Source organism: Labrus bergylta, chromosome 12 (genome assembly GCF_963930695.1).
Source record: "Labrus bergylta chromosome 12, fLabBer1.1, whole genome shotgun sequence".
In the NCBI taxonomy this organism is placed as follows: domain Eukaryota; kingdom Metazoa; phylum Chordata; class Actinopteri; order Labriformes; family Labridae; genus Labrus; species Labrus bergylta.
In genome coordinates, this window is record NC_089206.1 from 17,231,382 (window position 1) to 17,246,447 (window position 15,066).

Below are 15,066 nucleotides of genomic sequence, written 5' to 3' on the forward strand. Positions count from 1 at the left end.
AGCAGAAAACCAGAATTGAGCACAAAGGCTTGGAGTATGAAAACAGCCTTAGAATGAATGGAAACTGCACAAGTTTGACATTTGATTCAACTCTACAGAAAACAGCAGCATGTATTTAGCAAAGATAGACACAGCAACAGGTACAGGCATACCCATGAGCCTCTTGTGGCAGCCGTCCTGCTCTGGTTTGACTGTGGATCTCTTAATAGGATTATCTATTCTCAGGACAGGAGAAAGCCTGAGGGGGGAAATGATACAAACACGGACAGGATATTGGATGTATACAAGTATATATATTGGTGTTTCCAGCAGCAATGAGAAGTCCACCGTTGACTGAAGAGGACTGAAATCATTTAGCCTGGATGTAAACTGGGAGGCACTTGGATTATACCTGTGAAGACACGATGGATGCTCAGGTGAGTGAAATAATCTCCCAGCTGTCCTACCTGTTTGTGTTTATGCAGATTTTCTTTGATTGACGGGTGTTGTGTTTCTAAACTGATCTCAGCCTGTAGCAGAGACAACCAGCTTCTGTGCTTCCACCATGCTGGGCAGTGAGGACAGTGATGAAGGTAACAGATATTTAACGTCCATAAAAACATTCCAACAACAAGAATCAAGGCTCTGATTTTAAACTGGGATGTATCTGAAAACAGAAACCAGCCAAGAAGAGGCGTCAATCGTCAGCTGGAATGAGCTCTCCATCATAGAGCGTGTAGGCCTTAACAGGTACCACAGTAAAATATGATGACATCAGCCACTGTCTAGTAAAATGTGTTTAATTGACTTTATTAAACTTACAATGCTTTTGTTTTGTTGACAGCGTAGAGATGTCAGAGAAAGATTTGGAGGTAAGGTCAACCCACGATTCATGGAGCTGAGTATAACCTTGATCACATGCTGTTTAAACTAATTTAACTGTTTGCATGTGGGTATTTATGCTCCTCTGTGTAATTCAATTTAATTAGATGGAGGGAAACATCAAATTAGCTTTAGGTAGACTTGGAGGATATTTTAAGGCTTTGTTCCCTCGTTTGAATTAAAAGTGCATTAGAATGGGATCTTTTAGAGGCCAATATAAACCGGAGAGATCACAACAAGCTACATTTGTTTTAGTGTTTATATCAGCACCTGACTAATTTACATGAGAACTGTGAAACTGTCCTCTGTGGTTTTAATAGTTACCTGATGAAAATAGGCATATTTGATCAAAAATGTATATATCAGGGTAAATCTTGCATATTTGTGTGACAGAAATTCACGTTAAGGACATATTTCTATTTAGATTTTCTACTTTCTTTTCTATTTTTGACACTTTTGACAGCTAATTCGTATCATTTCTCTTGCACCCAGAATTAAAACCTTGATAAAACCGTAAACATTTAGAGTAAGAGTGTGTAATGGCTGTTCATGTTCTTGCTGGCAGACCTCCTTCTCTCAGATCGCCATGGCATTTAGATGTGATCAGTACACCTTGAAACAGCGGCTGCAGGCGGAGGAGCACGCCCGCAACCTGGCAGAGGAGAACGTGCAGCTGGAGCTGACCAGAGGCAGGGAGACTCTGGAGGTGTAGTAGGAGCCAGATGATCTGAAATGAGCATTTATACCAGCAGCAGAGAGTAGGTTCTCATGTCTGTGTGTGTGTGTGTGTGTGTGTGTGTGTGTGTGTGTGTGTGTGTGTGTGTGTGTGTGTGTGTGTGTGTGTGTGTGTCCTCAGATGTTAAAGGGCCTGTGTCTGGACAGTAAACGCAGTAATATCCTGCAGAGGCTGGAGCTGTCTCTGGACATCCTCGGTGGGACTGTGGAGCGGATCTCCAACACGGCAGAGGTGCTTGGGGCTGTGCACCAGGTACATAGAGTCTCCTTTAGACCTTCAGTTTGATTTGAAGCTCACTTAACCTTTATCTGGATAAAATGTGATGTCCCATTTACAACAGAATCCCACTAACCTAAAACCAAAGGAAAGAAAGCATGAAATATGTTAAGATGCTACAAGTAACACAAATGTCTTTCTTTTATAGCACAAGTTTTATAACAAAGTGCTTGAGGAAACTCTTTAAGGGGGACTTTTACAGTTATCTTTTTAAACCCTGATGCCCTTCAGCCTTCTTCTAGTCCAAGATCACAATCAGTTTGAGGCTTTATCTCCTGACAGTTAGCCTAAAATAAGAAACACACAATGTCACCTGCTATAACAATTGTATGCACAGTGCTGTGTTCATACAATTTAAATTAAGTAGTTTATAGTTTGTCGAGTGAACACTCACTCGACAAACTGATTCACGTACATTGAGAGCGTTACTAGCAACCCAGGAACTCCAAATGACCTTCAGTCAATGCATTTGAGAGTCTTTAATCTTCATCTGAGTCACATTTGGATTATCTAATTTAAAGCCATTAATAACGGGTTAGAGTGTCTTTAATGGCATACACTCAGCGTGCTTCTTTTCCGATAATTGTCTGTAGGAGGCTCGTGTGAGTCGGGCTGTCGAGCTCATGGTGGCTCACGTGGAGAATCTGAGGAGACAACATGACAGAAATGTGGCCGAGCTGGAGGAAGCCAAGAAGACGATCCAGCAGCAGAATTCCTGCAGAAACAGCATAGATCTCAGACCATCACCAGGTCTCTGACAAGTTTACTTGTTCATCTTGACACTTTCATCTTGTTAGTTATTGTATTTGACTGACCACCGGATGTCTTGTTGTAGACCCGGAGGAATGTGACACCAGAAAGAAAAGCTTTCTGCAGGTATGCACACAGCTGGCTTATTATCAAAATCTAGGAACAGCTACCTTTTTATCACTTCAATCTGCTGTTCACTCGTGTCCTTTTCTTTTTTCCTCCTTCAGATCAGCGGTCGTCGAAGGGTCAGTGTATCTCTAATTCCCATCCAATTCCAGGTAAGGAGGTTTCTTTCACGCTCTCTTCCACTTTCTTAAGACATTTTATCATCCAGAAACCAAAACAAGAGTCTCTACAGGAGAAGATAAAGCAAGACTTGAAGAAGCAGGCCTCTCATGACGGCTTCTCCCCCAGCACCAAGTCTTCCCCCACATGTCGGACTCCATCTCCGACGTCAGAGTCCAACTGCTTTCCCACAACCAAGGATGACAGCAACTCAGTGGAAGACAGGTCAACATTCTGAGAAATATTGTTTAAAAATGTATCCTGGGCCATATGAAACATTTCAAATCTGCTCTTTTAGGCCTCAGGATCCAGATGAAACTCCGCCAGAAGCTTCAGCTGTTCAACTCCCTCCTCAACCCTCACCCACACCCAACTCTGAGTGCCTCCCTTCAAACCAGTCGGCCACCAGCAAGAACGAAAACAAAAAGTACGGCTTTTAATCTCTGTGTATACAAAAATAGCAGAGATACCACACAAACATAGAGGACACAGGAAACATAGCATGTTTCTCACATTACATGTTTGCAGTGTTTGAGCCTGACATAGAAATAACAATGGAGCCTTTAGCTTGTCCAAGCAACAAAAACACAGGTGTGAACATTAATTATGAAGCATTGTTAATGTAATAGGTAGCACTGACACTCTTCATGTAGTGAAAGTGGATCAGGACTGCACAGTCGTAGAGTGGTTAGCACTGTTGCCTCAAAGCAAGGAAGCTCCTGGTTTGAATCCCTGTTGGAAAGGGCCTCTCTTTGTGGAGCTTGCATGTTCTACCTGAGCATGTGTGGGTTCTATCTGGGTACTCTGGTTTCCTCCCACAGTCCAAACATATCAACCTTTTTACTGTTTCACCCAACCGTTGATCTGCAATTACCTGTGGAAGTCTTTAAAGTAAAAAAAAACAAAAAACATCCAGTAAGGCCAGGAGCAGACATGGAGAAGTACTCTGGGTTATCTGACTGAGCTGACCCGGCCTTTGCTGGTGGAGGTGAAGCAGGCGGACTCCTACCTGGGGGCTTAAAACATGCCGCAGTCTAAAGGCACGCTCGTTAGGTCAGTTGGTGACTTTAAATTGCCTGTAGGTGTGAATATCAGCCCTGTGATTGAATGGCGGTCCAGGTTGTACCTCGCCTCTTGCCCAATGACAGCTGGGATCAACTCCAGCCCCCGCGACCCTGAACAGGAAAGACAGTATAGATAATAGACAGATGGATGGAAAACTGGGTCAGTGCAAATCAGCTGTATAACTTACTTAAAATGTTCAATGAAATGTTTCACTTTTTACATAGAATCATTCTGATATATAGGATTCTAATACCTGTCTGAGTGTTTTGAGTAGTCATTAGACTAGAAAAGTGCTTTACAGGCTCAAATCCATGTACCACTTACTAACAAAAGTAATTGTGTGTATATGTGTTGTCGTTATAGTTGCCCTCTGGAGTCTTTGCGGCAGAGACACAAGAGCAAAGCTGCGTTATCAAAGAAAAAAGTAGAGAAGGATAAAAAGAGTGTGAACATTTACAGACAACTGTCTGGTGGCATGTAAGTCAACCTGTGTGTTCAAAACCTCTCGATGACTGGTGATTTCTTCTTTGGTTTACTGACTGACCGTCTGCTCTCCTCAGGTACGGCTCTCTGTGGAGACAACGTCCTCTGGTTCACTGGGTGTATCGCTGTCGCTGGGCGCTCCTCTTCATGTACCTGTCTGTGCTTTTCTGTGTAATAACACTGACTTATTTGTTGTTGGAAGCTCTATGATGGTTGTGACTGTACTGTTTACATCCAGTGTGTAGACCAGCTGATTTACCTTCCTCACACTGGTAAGCTAATTACTTAAATACAACACATTTTGGTTCTATTTTAAATCTCAGGAAATAATTCCACTCTTTCTAGAGAACAATGCCACACAGGTTTGACTTTCAGTTGTATTTTTTAATTATAAATATACAAAACATATCAAAACTGATACAATCTCTTGGTTAGGATCCTAACTCCACACTGCATTAAAAACAATCATCAACCAACATTACAGGCATCAGTGAATGATTATTACAAGTTGATAGTAACATCAAGAATCAGCTTAAAAGTCAAGGCTAGACAGGTGTTAGTTTTCAACTATATATTCAAAGAGCACTGCATTTTAGATGTTGTTGTTAAATTTTAGTAATAAGTCTCTATCCTGCAGAAGAAAAGTGTCATAAACAGATAAATATAGTTAAATACTGAAAATCATATGAGAAAAGAGGAACATATTTGAAGCTTCTGTAGGGGATTAGTTTGTGCAAAATGTGTTCAGCCACAGAGAGAACCACAGCAAGTTTGTTTTTAATCTTTTGATCCACTTGTTTATGAAATAGTATGAGGGTAAATTCACCTCAGAAGCATCTATTCAAAACAAATCAAAACAATAAATTAAACTGGCATAACACCTTACATTAAGTTTTAAATTAAAAGACGAGAGAGGAATGGGCTCATCAGAGAGCCCATAGGTCCACGTTCTCTACATCATGTCGACTAAAGATCTCACAGAGAGTCCGAAGCCTTAAGAATAAATACAGCGATAAATAGAAAGGAATCACACGCTTCCTACTGAATGTACTGCACAACAGTAGTTGTCTAAGCTACACCTGGCTCACGATTTCAGCATCCTCTGCGATGAACCACTGGACTGGAGTACCGTCTGCAGCTCTCTGGAGTATCATGTTACCCGAACCCTGTGGGAAAAAAGTAATTAAATAAGTCATCAACTTACGCATTCATTCAGAGCTGCAGGGATTTGTCGATTTTACTTTATTTTTTAACCCCCAAACTTGTTTTTAAGTTAACATTAACCTGCAAACTATATTAATATTAAATTCATAATTTCAGCCATTTTTCAATGGCCTTCTACCTTTCCATATAAACCTAATTCATATTCTGTTCATTACATTGGTTTTGGTGGACCTCTATGGGTAAGGCCTGAAATAAATATACTTGTTTTAATGGATTTAATGAGCTGAGACTAAAGAAAGGAAAGAAATGCCATCTTACAATATCTTCCTTATTTGTTTAATGTATAGGTAAATAAAAGCATTCGGATAGTTTGGCCAAACCTTTAGGTTTTTCTAAAACTTTAGGCATGTCTATGTTTTGGGCCTTATTTGGAGAGACAGGACAGTTGATAGAGACAGAAATCAGGGAGAGAGAGTGCAGGGAAAGACATGCAGGAAAGGAGCCACAGGTTGGACTCAAACCCAGGGCGCCCGCCTAGAGGACCATGGCCTCCGCTCATGGGGCAAGTGCACTAACCACTATGTCACCATCCGCTCTCAATTTCTCTCAGTGGCCTACAGTTTCAGGACAATATTTGTGTTTTGCTAATATTGATCCAGTACCCTGACGTTGTTCAATTATTAGCATTTTTCGTCTAATATACTGAGCTAATGGTCCAGAAATAGAGCGAAAAGTAGACCTACAGTCCATTTTCTCCTTGCCTACTTTGAGTATAAATGAGTTTTGTGTCAAACCCATTTCCTTATTTGGAGTAAAACAGGATTAAAATTCCGTATAGCACGCTGATGTAAAGCCCTCTGATTCTTAAAATAATTTAAAACTATACTTTTATTTCAACAATGTGATGGGATGTATACATTGTAATCCAAAATGTAATCAACAGACTAATCTGATGTAAAAGAGTAATAGTAATTTGTAGCATTAATAAGTCTTGAGTTATTAAACTACAGCGGTCTAATCAATCTTCTTGAACCACATCAAACTGTGTTAGCTGATTGGTTATGGGTACCAACCTGGTTAAATGGAGGAAGGTGAGGTGAGGTGGGGCTCGTGACACTCAGCTGATCCATGCAGCTTGGCCATAACTTCTGCAACTGATTCCTCTGATGCCAGGACTTCAGCTCCTCCGACACGATCTCCCTGGGCATCAGCCTGATGGCGTGGTTCGGGTACTCGTTCAGCGAGGGCGTTCGCACCAGTCTAGTGTAAGGTGGAGGTGGCTTAAGGATTCTCCTTGGGGACGATGCTCCCTCTTGCCACTGTCTTGAAAGCGGGCTATGTGCCACAGGGGGTGAGGACAGAAAGACCTTCCCCATGTCCAGGTCTTGAGGGGAGAGTGGGCCATCCTCTGCCGCGGCTCTGACGTTACCAGGGCTGAACTGAGACTGGTTGTTATTCTTCTGTGAGCTGGAGAAGCTGGAAAGCCCTTTCTTTTGTGCCCCAAAGTGGAACCCATAAGGTGGAGGGCAGAGCTTTGGGATCTCAGTGGGTCTGTCCCTGCCAGGAGAGCTGATGTGGGAGGAGGAAGAGTGCTCGGAGCTGCTGTCCTCGGAGCTGGACTGGTAGGGCTGCAGAGGAGAGTACTCTGGAGAACGCACCATGAAGTTGGCTATGCAGCGCCGCTGGGGCAGCCTAGCTCGCCCGCGATTGTTCTCTGTGCTGAGGCCCTCCTTATCACCTGGTGGCTTACTTTTAGGAAGTCTGAGAAGACAAATGTGAAAATTAATAATTATACCAAATGTGGTTTTTATTCTCTTTTTGCACGAGTGTACAAACAAATCAGACTTTTCTGTGTACCTGAAGGACTGGGTGTACTGTCTGCGTATGTGCAGCTCCGGGGTGGAGGGGGCACTGGTGGAGTTGTTTTGACGCAGGGCAGAGTTCCTGACGAACTGAGAGAGAGGAATCCTACAGCTCTCTGCAGACACTTGCGTCCCTGCTGGACTGCTGCACACGATAAAAACATGAAGAAGAAAAAGTTAAATAAATATATTTCTGTCATTGCTGGAAGTATTTTTATTGTTTCAACCTTTTCTGTAAGGTAAAACAACCTTACACACACAGCCATACACTTATTCCACACAGTTTCGTATTCAATGTGCTGTCATATACACTTGAGACTCTTACCTGGACCTGCTGCTGCTAGCAGATTGAGGTTTATTGACCTTCTGGTAGGGCTGATCCAGACTGGATTCTTTCCATGGAGAGTTCTGGATGGGAGAGGGCTCATGCTCCACACTGAGCTGGCTTGATGACTGCTGGGATGATTGAAGGGTCTTGGCTGACAGATGCGGGGCGTCTGACAAGGAAGTGCAGGACTCTGAATGAGAGGGAGGAGTGGGCGAGTCCACGTCTGTGTATGATCAGAGAGAACGTCATTGAGTATGGGGCAGGACTGTTATTTCAGATTGGTGAGTGATTCATTTTGAGAATCACACACCTCTGATTGCTCATACTTTTTAAATTTGCATGAATAAATGTAATCCTTCCTCACCGTCATCCAGGGCCACAACATCAGACAGGGAACTGTCATCAGACATGCTCAGATCTGCTACAGAAATGAAACATTTTTTTTTAAGATTCCATCAAACTAATTTTGTGTCCATGGATGCAGTTCACAGTGTGACCTGAAGGGGTCGGCAATGTGACTAACCTCTGTTTTGGCTTCTTGAGATGGGGATGCAGGGGGAGTTGCACTCGCTCTTGATCCTGTGCTGGAACACGGCCTCCTGCAGGTCTTTCACTTTCCTCTCTTCCCTCTTGCACTGCTGCAGCCGGCTCTTCTTCTGTGGTTTGCTGAGTTTCTCCTCCACAGACAGTTTGCGGACTGCCTCATAAATCTGCCGCTGAAGAGCCAAGTCAGTTTCCAACGCTTGCAACTCTGAATCCTATTATGAAGACACATTATGACATTTAGTATCAGCTGATAAACTTTACTCTCCATTTTTTTTTACTGTTTTGTTTTGTTAGTAATGTTGGCTCATACCTGATTATTCAAATGGATCAGACCTTCATCCAGCTTGAATGAAGCTCCAATCCTCCTTCTGACCCGTGGTGGCTTCTCATCGGGCATCAGAGGATAGTCTGAGGGCAGTTTACCCGTTAACTCCTGTGAATTCAAAATAATTCCTTGTTTATTGCAAAACAGGGAAAAGTTGTGACACAAAAAAACACAATAAAGTTATCTTTAAACTAATCAAAGCACACAAAAAAGTCATCTTGTGTGTGTGTGTGTGTGTAACGTGTTTTCATGTATGAGTAACTTACGGCCTCCCTGATGCAGAGCTTCCTGAGCTCCAGCAGGCAGAGCTCCAGACGCTCCTCCAGAGACTGGTGCTTGAGCTTCAGGGCTCTGGTGTTGGTGGTCAGGTCCTTTACCGGGGATATGGGACTGTCAGGACCTGCAGTGAACGCATCGTCTATCAGGTCAGGCTTTACTAATCAGGGTCTGGATCAGCCACGGTCATAAAAATACCATCCACTATTACAGGGCTGTTTAACTATGCCATAGACAGGAAGGATCTTTGTATCCCACCTAGCGTCACATTTTTAAAACACATACATGACTTGTAGAACTATTTAGCAGCTGCAATAGCTACAGCTTTAGTTTTCTCACAGATGGTGCCTTTAGAGAATTTGGTAAACTTTAGTTCTGTTCTCGCTACGGCGGTTATGCTAAGATAAGTACTTCTAGGTAATGGATGAATGGAGCTGTTTAATGCATTGTGTTTTTCCCTGCCTCGTGGTGTGAAACCGTCTGACAATCCTAAACACTGAGCCTCAGTCATGACTAGAGAATGTCAGTGTATCTTGTTTAAACTGTGCACGTTCTTTTTTTCTTGCATTTACTTTGAATCAAATGCTCTTTGGGATAATATGTGAATCCAAATAAACACCGCTCTTAACTCTGTAACTCCTGAATGTTTATATAATGACTGTGGAATGCAACATTTTCTTTTGCTTAGTGTTTTTTTTTTTTTGGTGGCATTATTGTGTTTAATATTGAGAATACAGACCTAAGCTATGTTGTATTTTGCATAACTTATTAATGTTCTTACCAGAATGTAAGATGATCCCACTGTCAGTGTCACTGATCTCCTCTTTGCTCTCAATGGCCGTCATCTTCACTGTATGCTCTTGAGTTGATAGATATACCTGTTGAAATGAGCAGATTTAGCAGGTTAGTAAAAAGTAGATCACTTCAGACCACTTATAAGATTACAGATTCTCTTGTTGTTTTCCTACCACATGGCTTCATTCATACTCGCTCCTGCTGCTTAACAAAAGTGAATGACTGGCGAGTGTCCTTTCACACACTTATCAATGCAGCTTTCCATCTCCCCCTCCTTCTCCTCCACCTCTTCCTCCCCCACCATGCTCACTCACAAAAGCGGCAGACCCCCACGGTTGACTCGGCACATGTGCAGGGGTTAATCCGAATCGCGGTGCCATGGTGACGGGGCACTGCGTGGCTGTCCAGGGGAGCGTGTTGTCGCGAGGCGTGTCAGAGGGCGTTTAAAGAGCCCAGGCCCAGAAAAAGAAAGCAGATGGCAGCGGGAATTACCCCACTCATGCACTGCACCTGTTCCCCCTGCATGCCCCTCCCTCTGCTCCTATTCAACCAGTGTTCAGAAAAGCCTCTGGGGGGCTTTGAAGTGGAAGAATGTCTCAATGCTGGGCTTGTCCGCGCCACATCAGATCACAAGGGCCCTGCTGACTTCTGTGCGACTCTGCCCGTATCGCTGACACACTTTCACAACCAAGCGAGAACCATTCATGTTTGTGGCCTGCTCGCTCCACTGTTTGCACACAACACAACATCTGACTGACAATAAACAAATAATGAGATGCGAAGAGGAACCGTGGCCAGCAGAGGAAAACAATGACGACAACAAATTGCGGGTAACATTTTAGGTTTAAGTGAAGACTTAAGGATGTTTGGATGACATTGCCCCAGAGGAAGAGTGAGTTATTTTTTTTAGGCCAATCCATTTTTTCTGCATCTCACATGCTTGCCACCACTCAGGACTTCCCCTAAAAAAGGTTTTCACAAGAAACAACCAAGCACTGACATGATTAAAGGATATATAAGCCAGCCTTGCTTTTGTGACACATACAAATGTGTAGTTCATGCTTTTGAAGACTCCCAAAGCAGTCTCTGTGTTAATATCAAGAAAACAAAGAAGCAATCTGCTACTCTGATATGAAGGGGAAAAGGAGTGGATAAAAGCATACGACACATAAATGATCGTGCTGCTGTTGTCAAGCTCATGTGAATCCTCGATTCTTGTCTCAGCATCTGTGTTTGCAGATTGGTATCCGGCCTTTTCCTGCAGGGACCAGGAAGACACAGATTTGTGCAGATGAAAACCTCCTCATACAGGATATTAATGTGAATCCCATAGGCCTGACCCATTCAGCACAGCAGCTCATGTGCACTGACGCAGCTTTAAGCGGCCAGTAGCACAATCAGGCACAGGCTGCCCGAGTCAGTAAAACAACACTGCAACAAAGGGCCTGTATCCACCAACCAGCCCCAATAATCTGCTGTGGGCACAGTATCTGCTGACAACATGTTGTTGGGCCAATATTGAGACAAGGCTGCTGTGAGAGGAGGGGAAAAGTTGCAGAGTTGAGTTTTTTATTGTGTAAGGTTAAGTCCTGCTGTACTCACAGATGTATGACTCCAACGCTGAAGCGATCTTACACTAAAGACGTCAACAGGAATCAAGTCTGGTAATCAGAGACAGACAGGGTGATGTGGGATTTACCCACTTACACCCCATAACTCTCTGAAGACTTTCACAAGAGACTGTGGTTGGTGGTCTATGCTGAGTGAGTGGGTGGATGCGTGGTGAAGTAGCTTATTGCCAAGATGTTGATGCTGATTAGTCAGAGCTTTCTTAAATATCTGGAGTGTTGAGATTTGAATTTTAGGGAGGGCCAAGAACAATAATTTCTTCTCTAGTACAACAGGAATGACCATCCATTTCCTGAAGGTTTAGCTGCTGATAGCACTGTCTCCATCTTGACTGATGTAGTCATAACATCTTAATTGCGCCGCATGTGATCAGTGACTAGTATCTTGGAGCGTGTCAGGGATGGGAGCTGGCCATCCCGCCCATCCTCTCCGTCTCTCCAGCCTGTGACACTTCTAACTTCTGCGGAAGTGAGTGTTTATGGCAAGAGATCACGATGTGGATTCACTGTCTCCCAGACTTCCCCCGCCACCCTTTCCCATGAGCCTTTGGAGCACGATCTCCTGGAATGCCTCCACCGCCGCCTCGCTCATTACCACTGTGGTCGGCCCTGGAATTACCAACAGGGACCAGACTCGCCGAGGAAACAGCGAGGGATGCCTGAAACCAGACCTATGCCTGTTCGAACCCTGTAATTAAGATTCTCCACTGAATGCTGATACTATGGAAGAAACCAAACGACTTTACAGCATGCCTTATTTCAGAGCCTGATGAAAAGCCAAAAGCCATTCAGCAAAATGAATCAACTCTGAGCGCAGTGTGGGCTGCTTGAAGAAAAGTGCATCAATGTGGGGGAGCGGCAGGAAAGAAGAAAGTGTTGTATTACAAAGCACGTCACTCACTGGAGTCAGATCTTTGTCTTAAGAAGGAGTGCTGAGTATGGAAACTCTGCAGCAAAATGCAGACAAGAGGCTATGATTACATAAAAGCTGAGGTTTGAATAGTCTTTATACTGTAAAAAGACTCAAACCTTGCCATCCTTTTCCCTGTGTCAGATCAACACTGCTTGGTATTGCAGGTGTCTTATAGTTTGCAAGCAGAGAAACAATGCAGGGGTAATAAGCACCATATCAGCCTGCTCTCAGTCACTGGAGGCCATATGCTGGGCAGACACACCAGCCTTGTCACAGCCCAACAACAGCAGAGGGCAAGAAGAGACGCTCCATTGTTCTCCAGAGGCTGAAGGGCTGCTTAGGGTTCATAACACCTTGCCCCTCTGAGTCATCATTTCTGAGGCCTCCGAATGGACACTGATAGTCAGCTTGTGGCCCCTCTGGCAGGATGTGGTTACAGCTCTCACCCACAAGTACCCCACTGATGACAAAAGAACTGGTGGACTCCAGGAGCATAACAACACAGAGGTGTTGTCTTTAGCACCACAGTAGCACTGTAAGTCAGTCAACATGAGGCCTATAGGAGATTGTGTTGATTCTGCTGCTGCTGCTGCTGCTGGCACAAACCAACAACCAGCCTGTTGACTCACATAAATCCTAAGGATGCAACCTGTTCATATAGGTACAATTCAGTGTAAGGGATTAAACTGCAAAGACTCCGCAACACTGCTAGCTGCTTTATATTCAATGTTTTCATATCTTACAAATAAAATGTACAACTTTTTAATGTACAGCATCTTTAGAGGTAAGTGCAGTGGATGACGTAGATATTTTTCAGATCATTCGATTACTTTACTAAGTAAAAAAATGTAACAGTATACAATATGATATTCCCTGACATGTCCTGTTGAAATTCATAGAAGAAGTAGGCTACAGAAGTATGAACAACAAGGGTTACTTTAAGTAGGCAATTAAAAGTAAATGAAGAATCTTTACCTGTGAACATTTAATCTTTGTCAATCATCTGCAGCTGTGAAATATATGTCGTAAAGTAGAGAAGTCGATTTTCCAATCTTGTGCTCGTAGTTAGCTTCATTTTATAATCCATATAGAACTATCATGTCATATTTAGGCAAGCTATCTTCTCTGTAACAGTGCTTTGTAAAGTTTACAGAATAGGGACATCATTACTCATCTCATACACTTCGTCCTAACTCAATACTGGCTGTACAAGTGTTAAGTGCTTCCTCATATCAGGTGCTCAAACTCTTAAACTCTTATCCACCTACCTTGTAATGGGCTTTCTGCTCCTCTACAGCATCATCACATCCAGCAGAACCTCTTCCTTACTTTCTCTGGTCAGATGTGAGAGTAACGCTTGGGACATCTGTTTCAGGCAAATCCATCTTGTTGGTGAAGGTGGGCGTAATTCATCTTTATTCAATTGTTTTCTCCCAACACGTTTCTTCATAAAAGTACTTCGTGGATTATTGTTTTTAGCAACACTTTAAAAAAAAATAATATTATTTGTGATAAAATACCTTATATGCCGGGAGAGTCATTTTTTTTCGGCTGCAAGTGATCTCACCTGATTCGTATCAAATGGTTTCGTCCGGAGCTGCCGACTCTCCAGACAGGCTGTGTGTAATGACACAGCACGCGACTCACTGAGGACCTTTTAATCTGAAAGGCAGCACAAAAGAAGAATGGCCGGAGGGTGAGACAAGTTTTGGTAAAACCAGGGACAGCTGGTGAGCAAGTGTGTGCTGGTGAACAAGACCACACTCACCACTTGTTTTCCGCCATGATGAGGAAAACAAGAGCAAAGTATGTTGTTTTCTGGCTATTCCTCTCAACAATCTGAGAGTTCATTCAACTTGATTGTATTCTGGAAATAGAGGTAGATTTGATTTCTGATTAGCATACAAAGGAAGATCATTTTATTACCTACTTTCTCCGAGGATAATGCTTGTTCTTTTTTGATTTAAAAAAAACAAAAACAAATCCTTATTACATTTAAAGGGATCATACAAATACTAAGTGAGAGTGAAACAGTATAATTGCACCAATATTACAGCAAAAGTTCAGACTATAATAAATTACATTTTTACTACTTTGTAATTGCACTCTCAGTGATGGAATAAAAGTGTATTTCTTTTTTTTAGACTGATAATAAAAAGTTGTGCATTAGAAATTGTACTTCAGTAAACATGCAGCATGAAAATCCTGATTCTGACAACAAAAAAAAACATGTTTTGCAGAATAGCCCTTTGTGGAACACATTTTTGGGGTAATGTTTACTTATACCTTGAAGCTACATCCCTGCAGTTACTTAACCTATAGGTCCAAAATTAGTTTAACACTTCATGCACTTCTGGGTAGCTTGTGAATTCCCATAGGAGATTAAAAAAAAAGCCATATTATCTACCATATTATATAGCATTATCTGTCCAATGTGTCTGTAAGCTACTCCAATACATAAATGTGACAGCCATTACTGCTTTAGTTTTATGATTGAGCATTGAGAACATGATTTGCTGTTGAAGAGAACGAACAGTGGTTTGTTCCATCTCAACCAACTGAAACAAATACTTTGGATACACTAGGATTTGTATGAAATGCACCAGCACTCTCTTCTAGATGTAATGTGAAATAGCAAACACACTACTTCTATTTGCTTTCAGACAGTGGCTTCCCTCGTATCCCAAATTGTCTCCAGTGCCTTAACCAGGCCCTTGGGTATTCTCCACCTATATATCCTGAAAAGTCTCCACCAGATGGCCTGTGCTTTCTC

The 15,066-nt window shown here is 42.7% G+C and overlaps 2 protein-coding genes across 6 annotated transcripts; one reads left to right on the forward strand and one right to left on the reverse strand.

Annotated features, from left to right (window-relative positions):
- Window positions 1-212: 212 nt before the first annotated feature.
- si:ch211-163l21.11 (inositol 1,4,5-triphosphate receptor associated 2) lies at window positions 213-4,870 on the forward strand. The gene is made up of 13 exons (XM_065960907.1): window positions 213-416; window positions 509-572; window positions 657-729; window positions 824-851; window positions 1,427-1,567; window positions 1,718-1,849; window positions 2,467-2,623; window positions 2,709-2,749; window positions 2,851-2,901; window positions 2,982-3,133; window positions 3,207-3,335; window positions 4,337-4,450; window positions 4,534-4,870. The coding sequence occupies exons 1-13, from the start codon at window positions 405-407 to the stop codon at window positions 4,664-4,666; spliced, it is 1,227 nt and encodes a 408-aa protein (XP_065816979.1). The 5' UTR covers window positions 213-404; the 3' UTR covers window positions 4,667-4,870.
- On the reverse strand, window positions 4,820-13,717 carry inavaa (innate immunity activator a). 5 transcript variants are annotated; one of them, XM_065960904.1, is made up of 10 exons: window positions 13,562-13,697; window positions 9,739-9,835; window positions 8,948-9,081; window positions 8,667-8,789; window positions 8,334-8,568; window positions 8,175-8,228; window positions 7,808-8,033; window positions 7,478-7,627; window positions 6,694-7,381; window positions 4,820-5,622 (listed from the first exon to the last, which is right to left on the reverse strand). In XM_065960904.1, the coding sequence occupies exons 2-10, from the start codon at window positions 9,800-9,802 to the stop codon at window positions 5,530-5,532; spliced, it is 1,767 nt and encodes a 588-aa protein (XP_065816976.1). In that variant the 5' UTR covers window positions 9,803-9,835; window positions 13,562-13,697; the 3' UTR covers window positions 4,820-5,529. The 5 variants fall into 5 exon arrangements, with proteins under 5 accessions (XP_065816976.1, XP_020503961.1, XP_065816975.1 ...); XM_020648305.3 differs by having other exon boundaries at window positions 8,175-8,231; XM_065960903.1 differs by having other exon boundaries at window positions 6,694-7,627; window positions 13,562-13,717.
- Window positions 13,718-15,066: the final 1,349 nt, after the last annotated feature.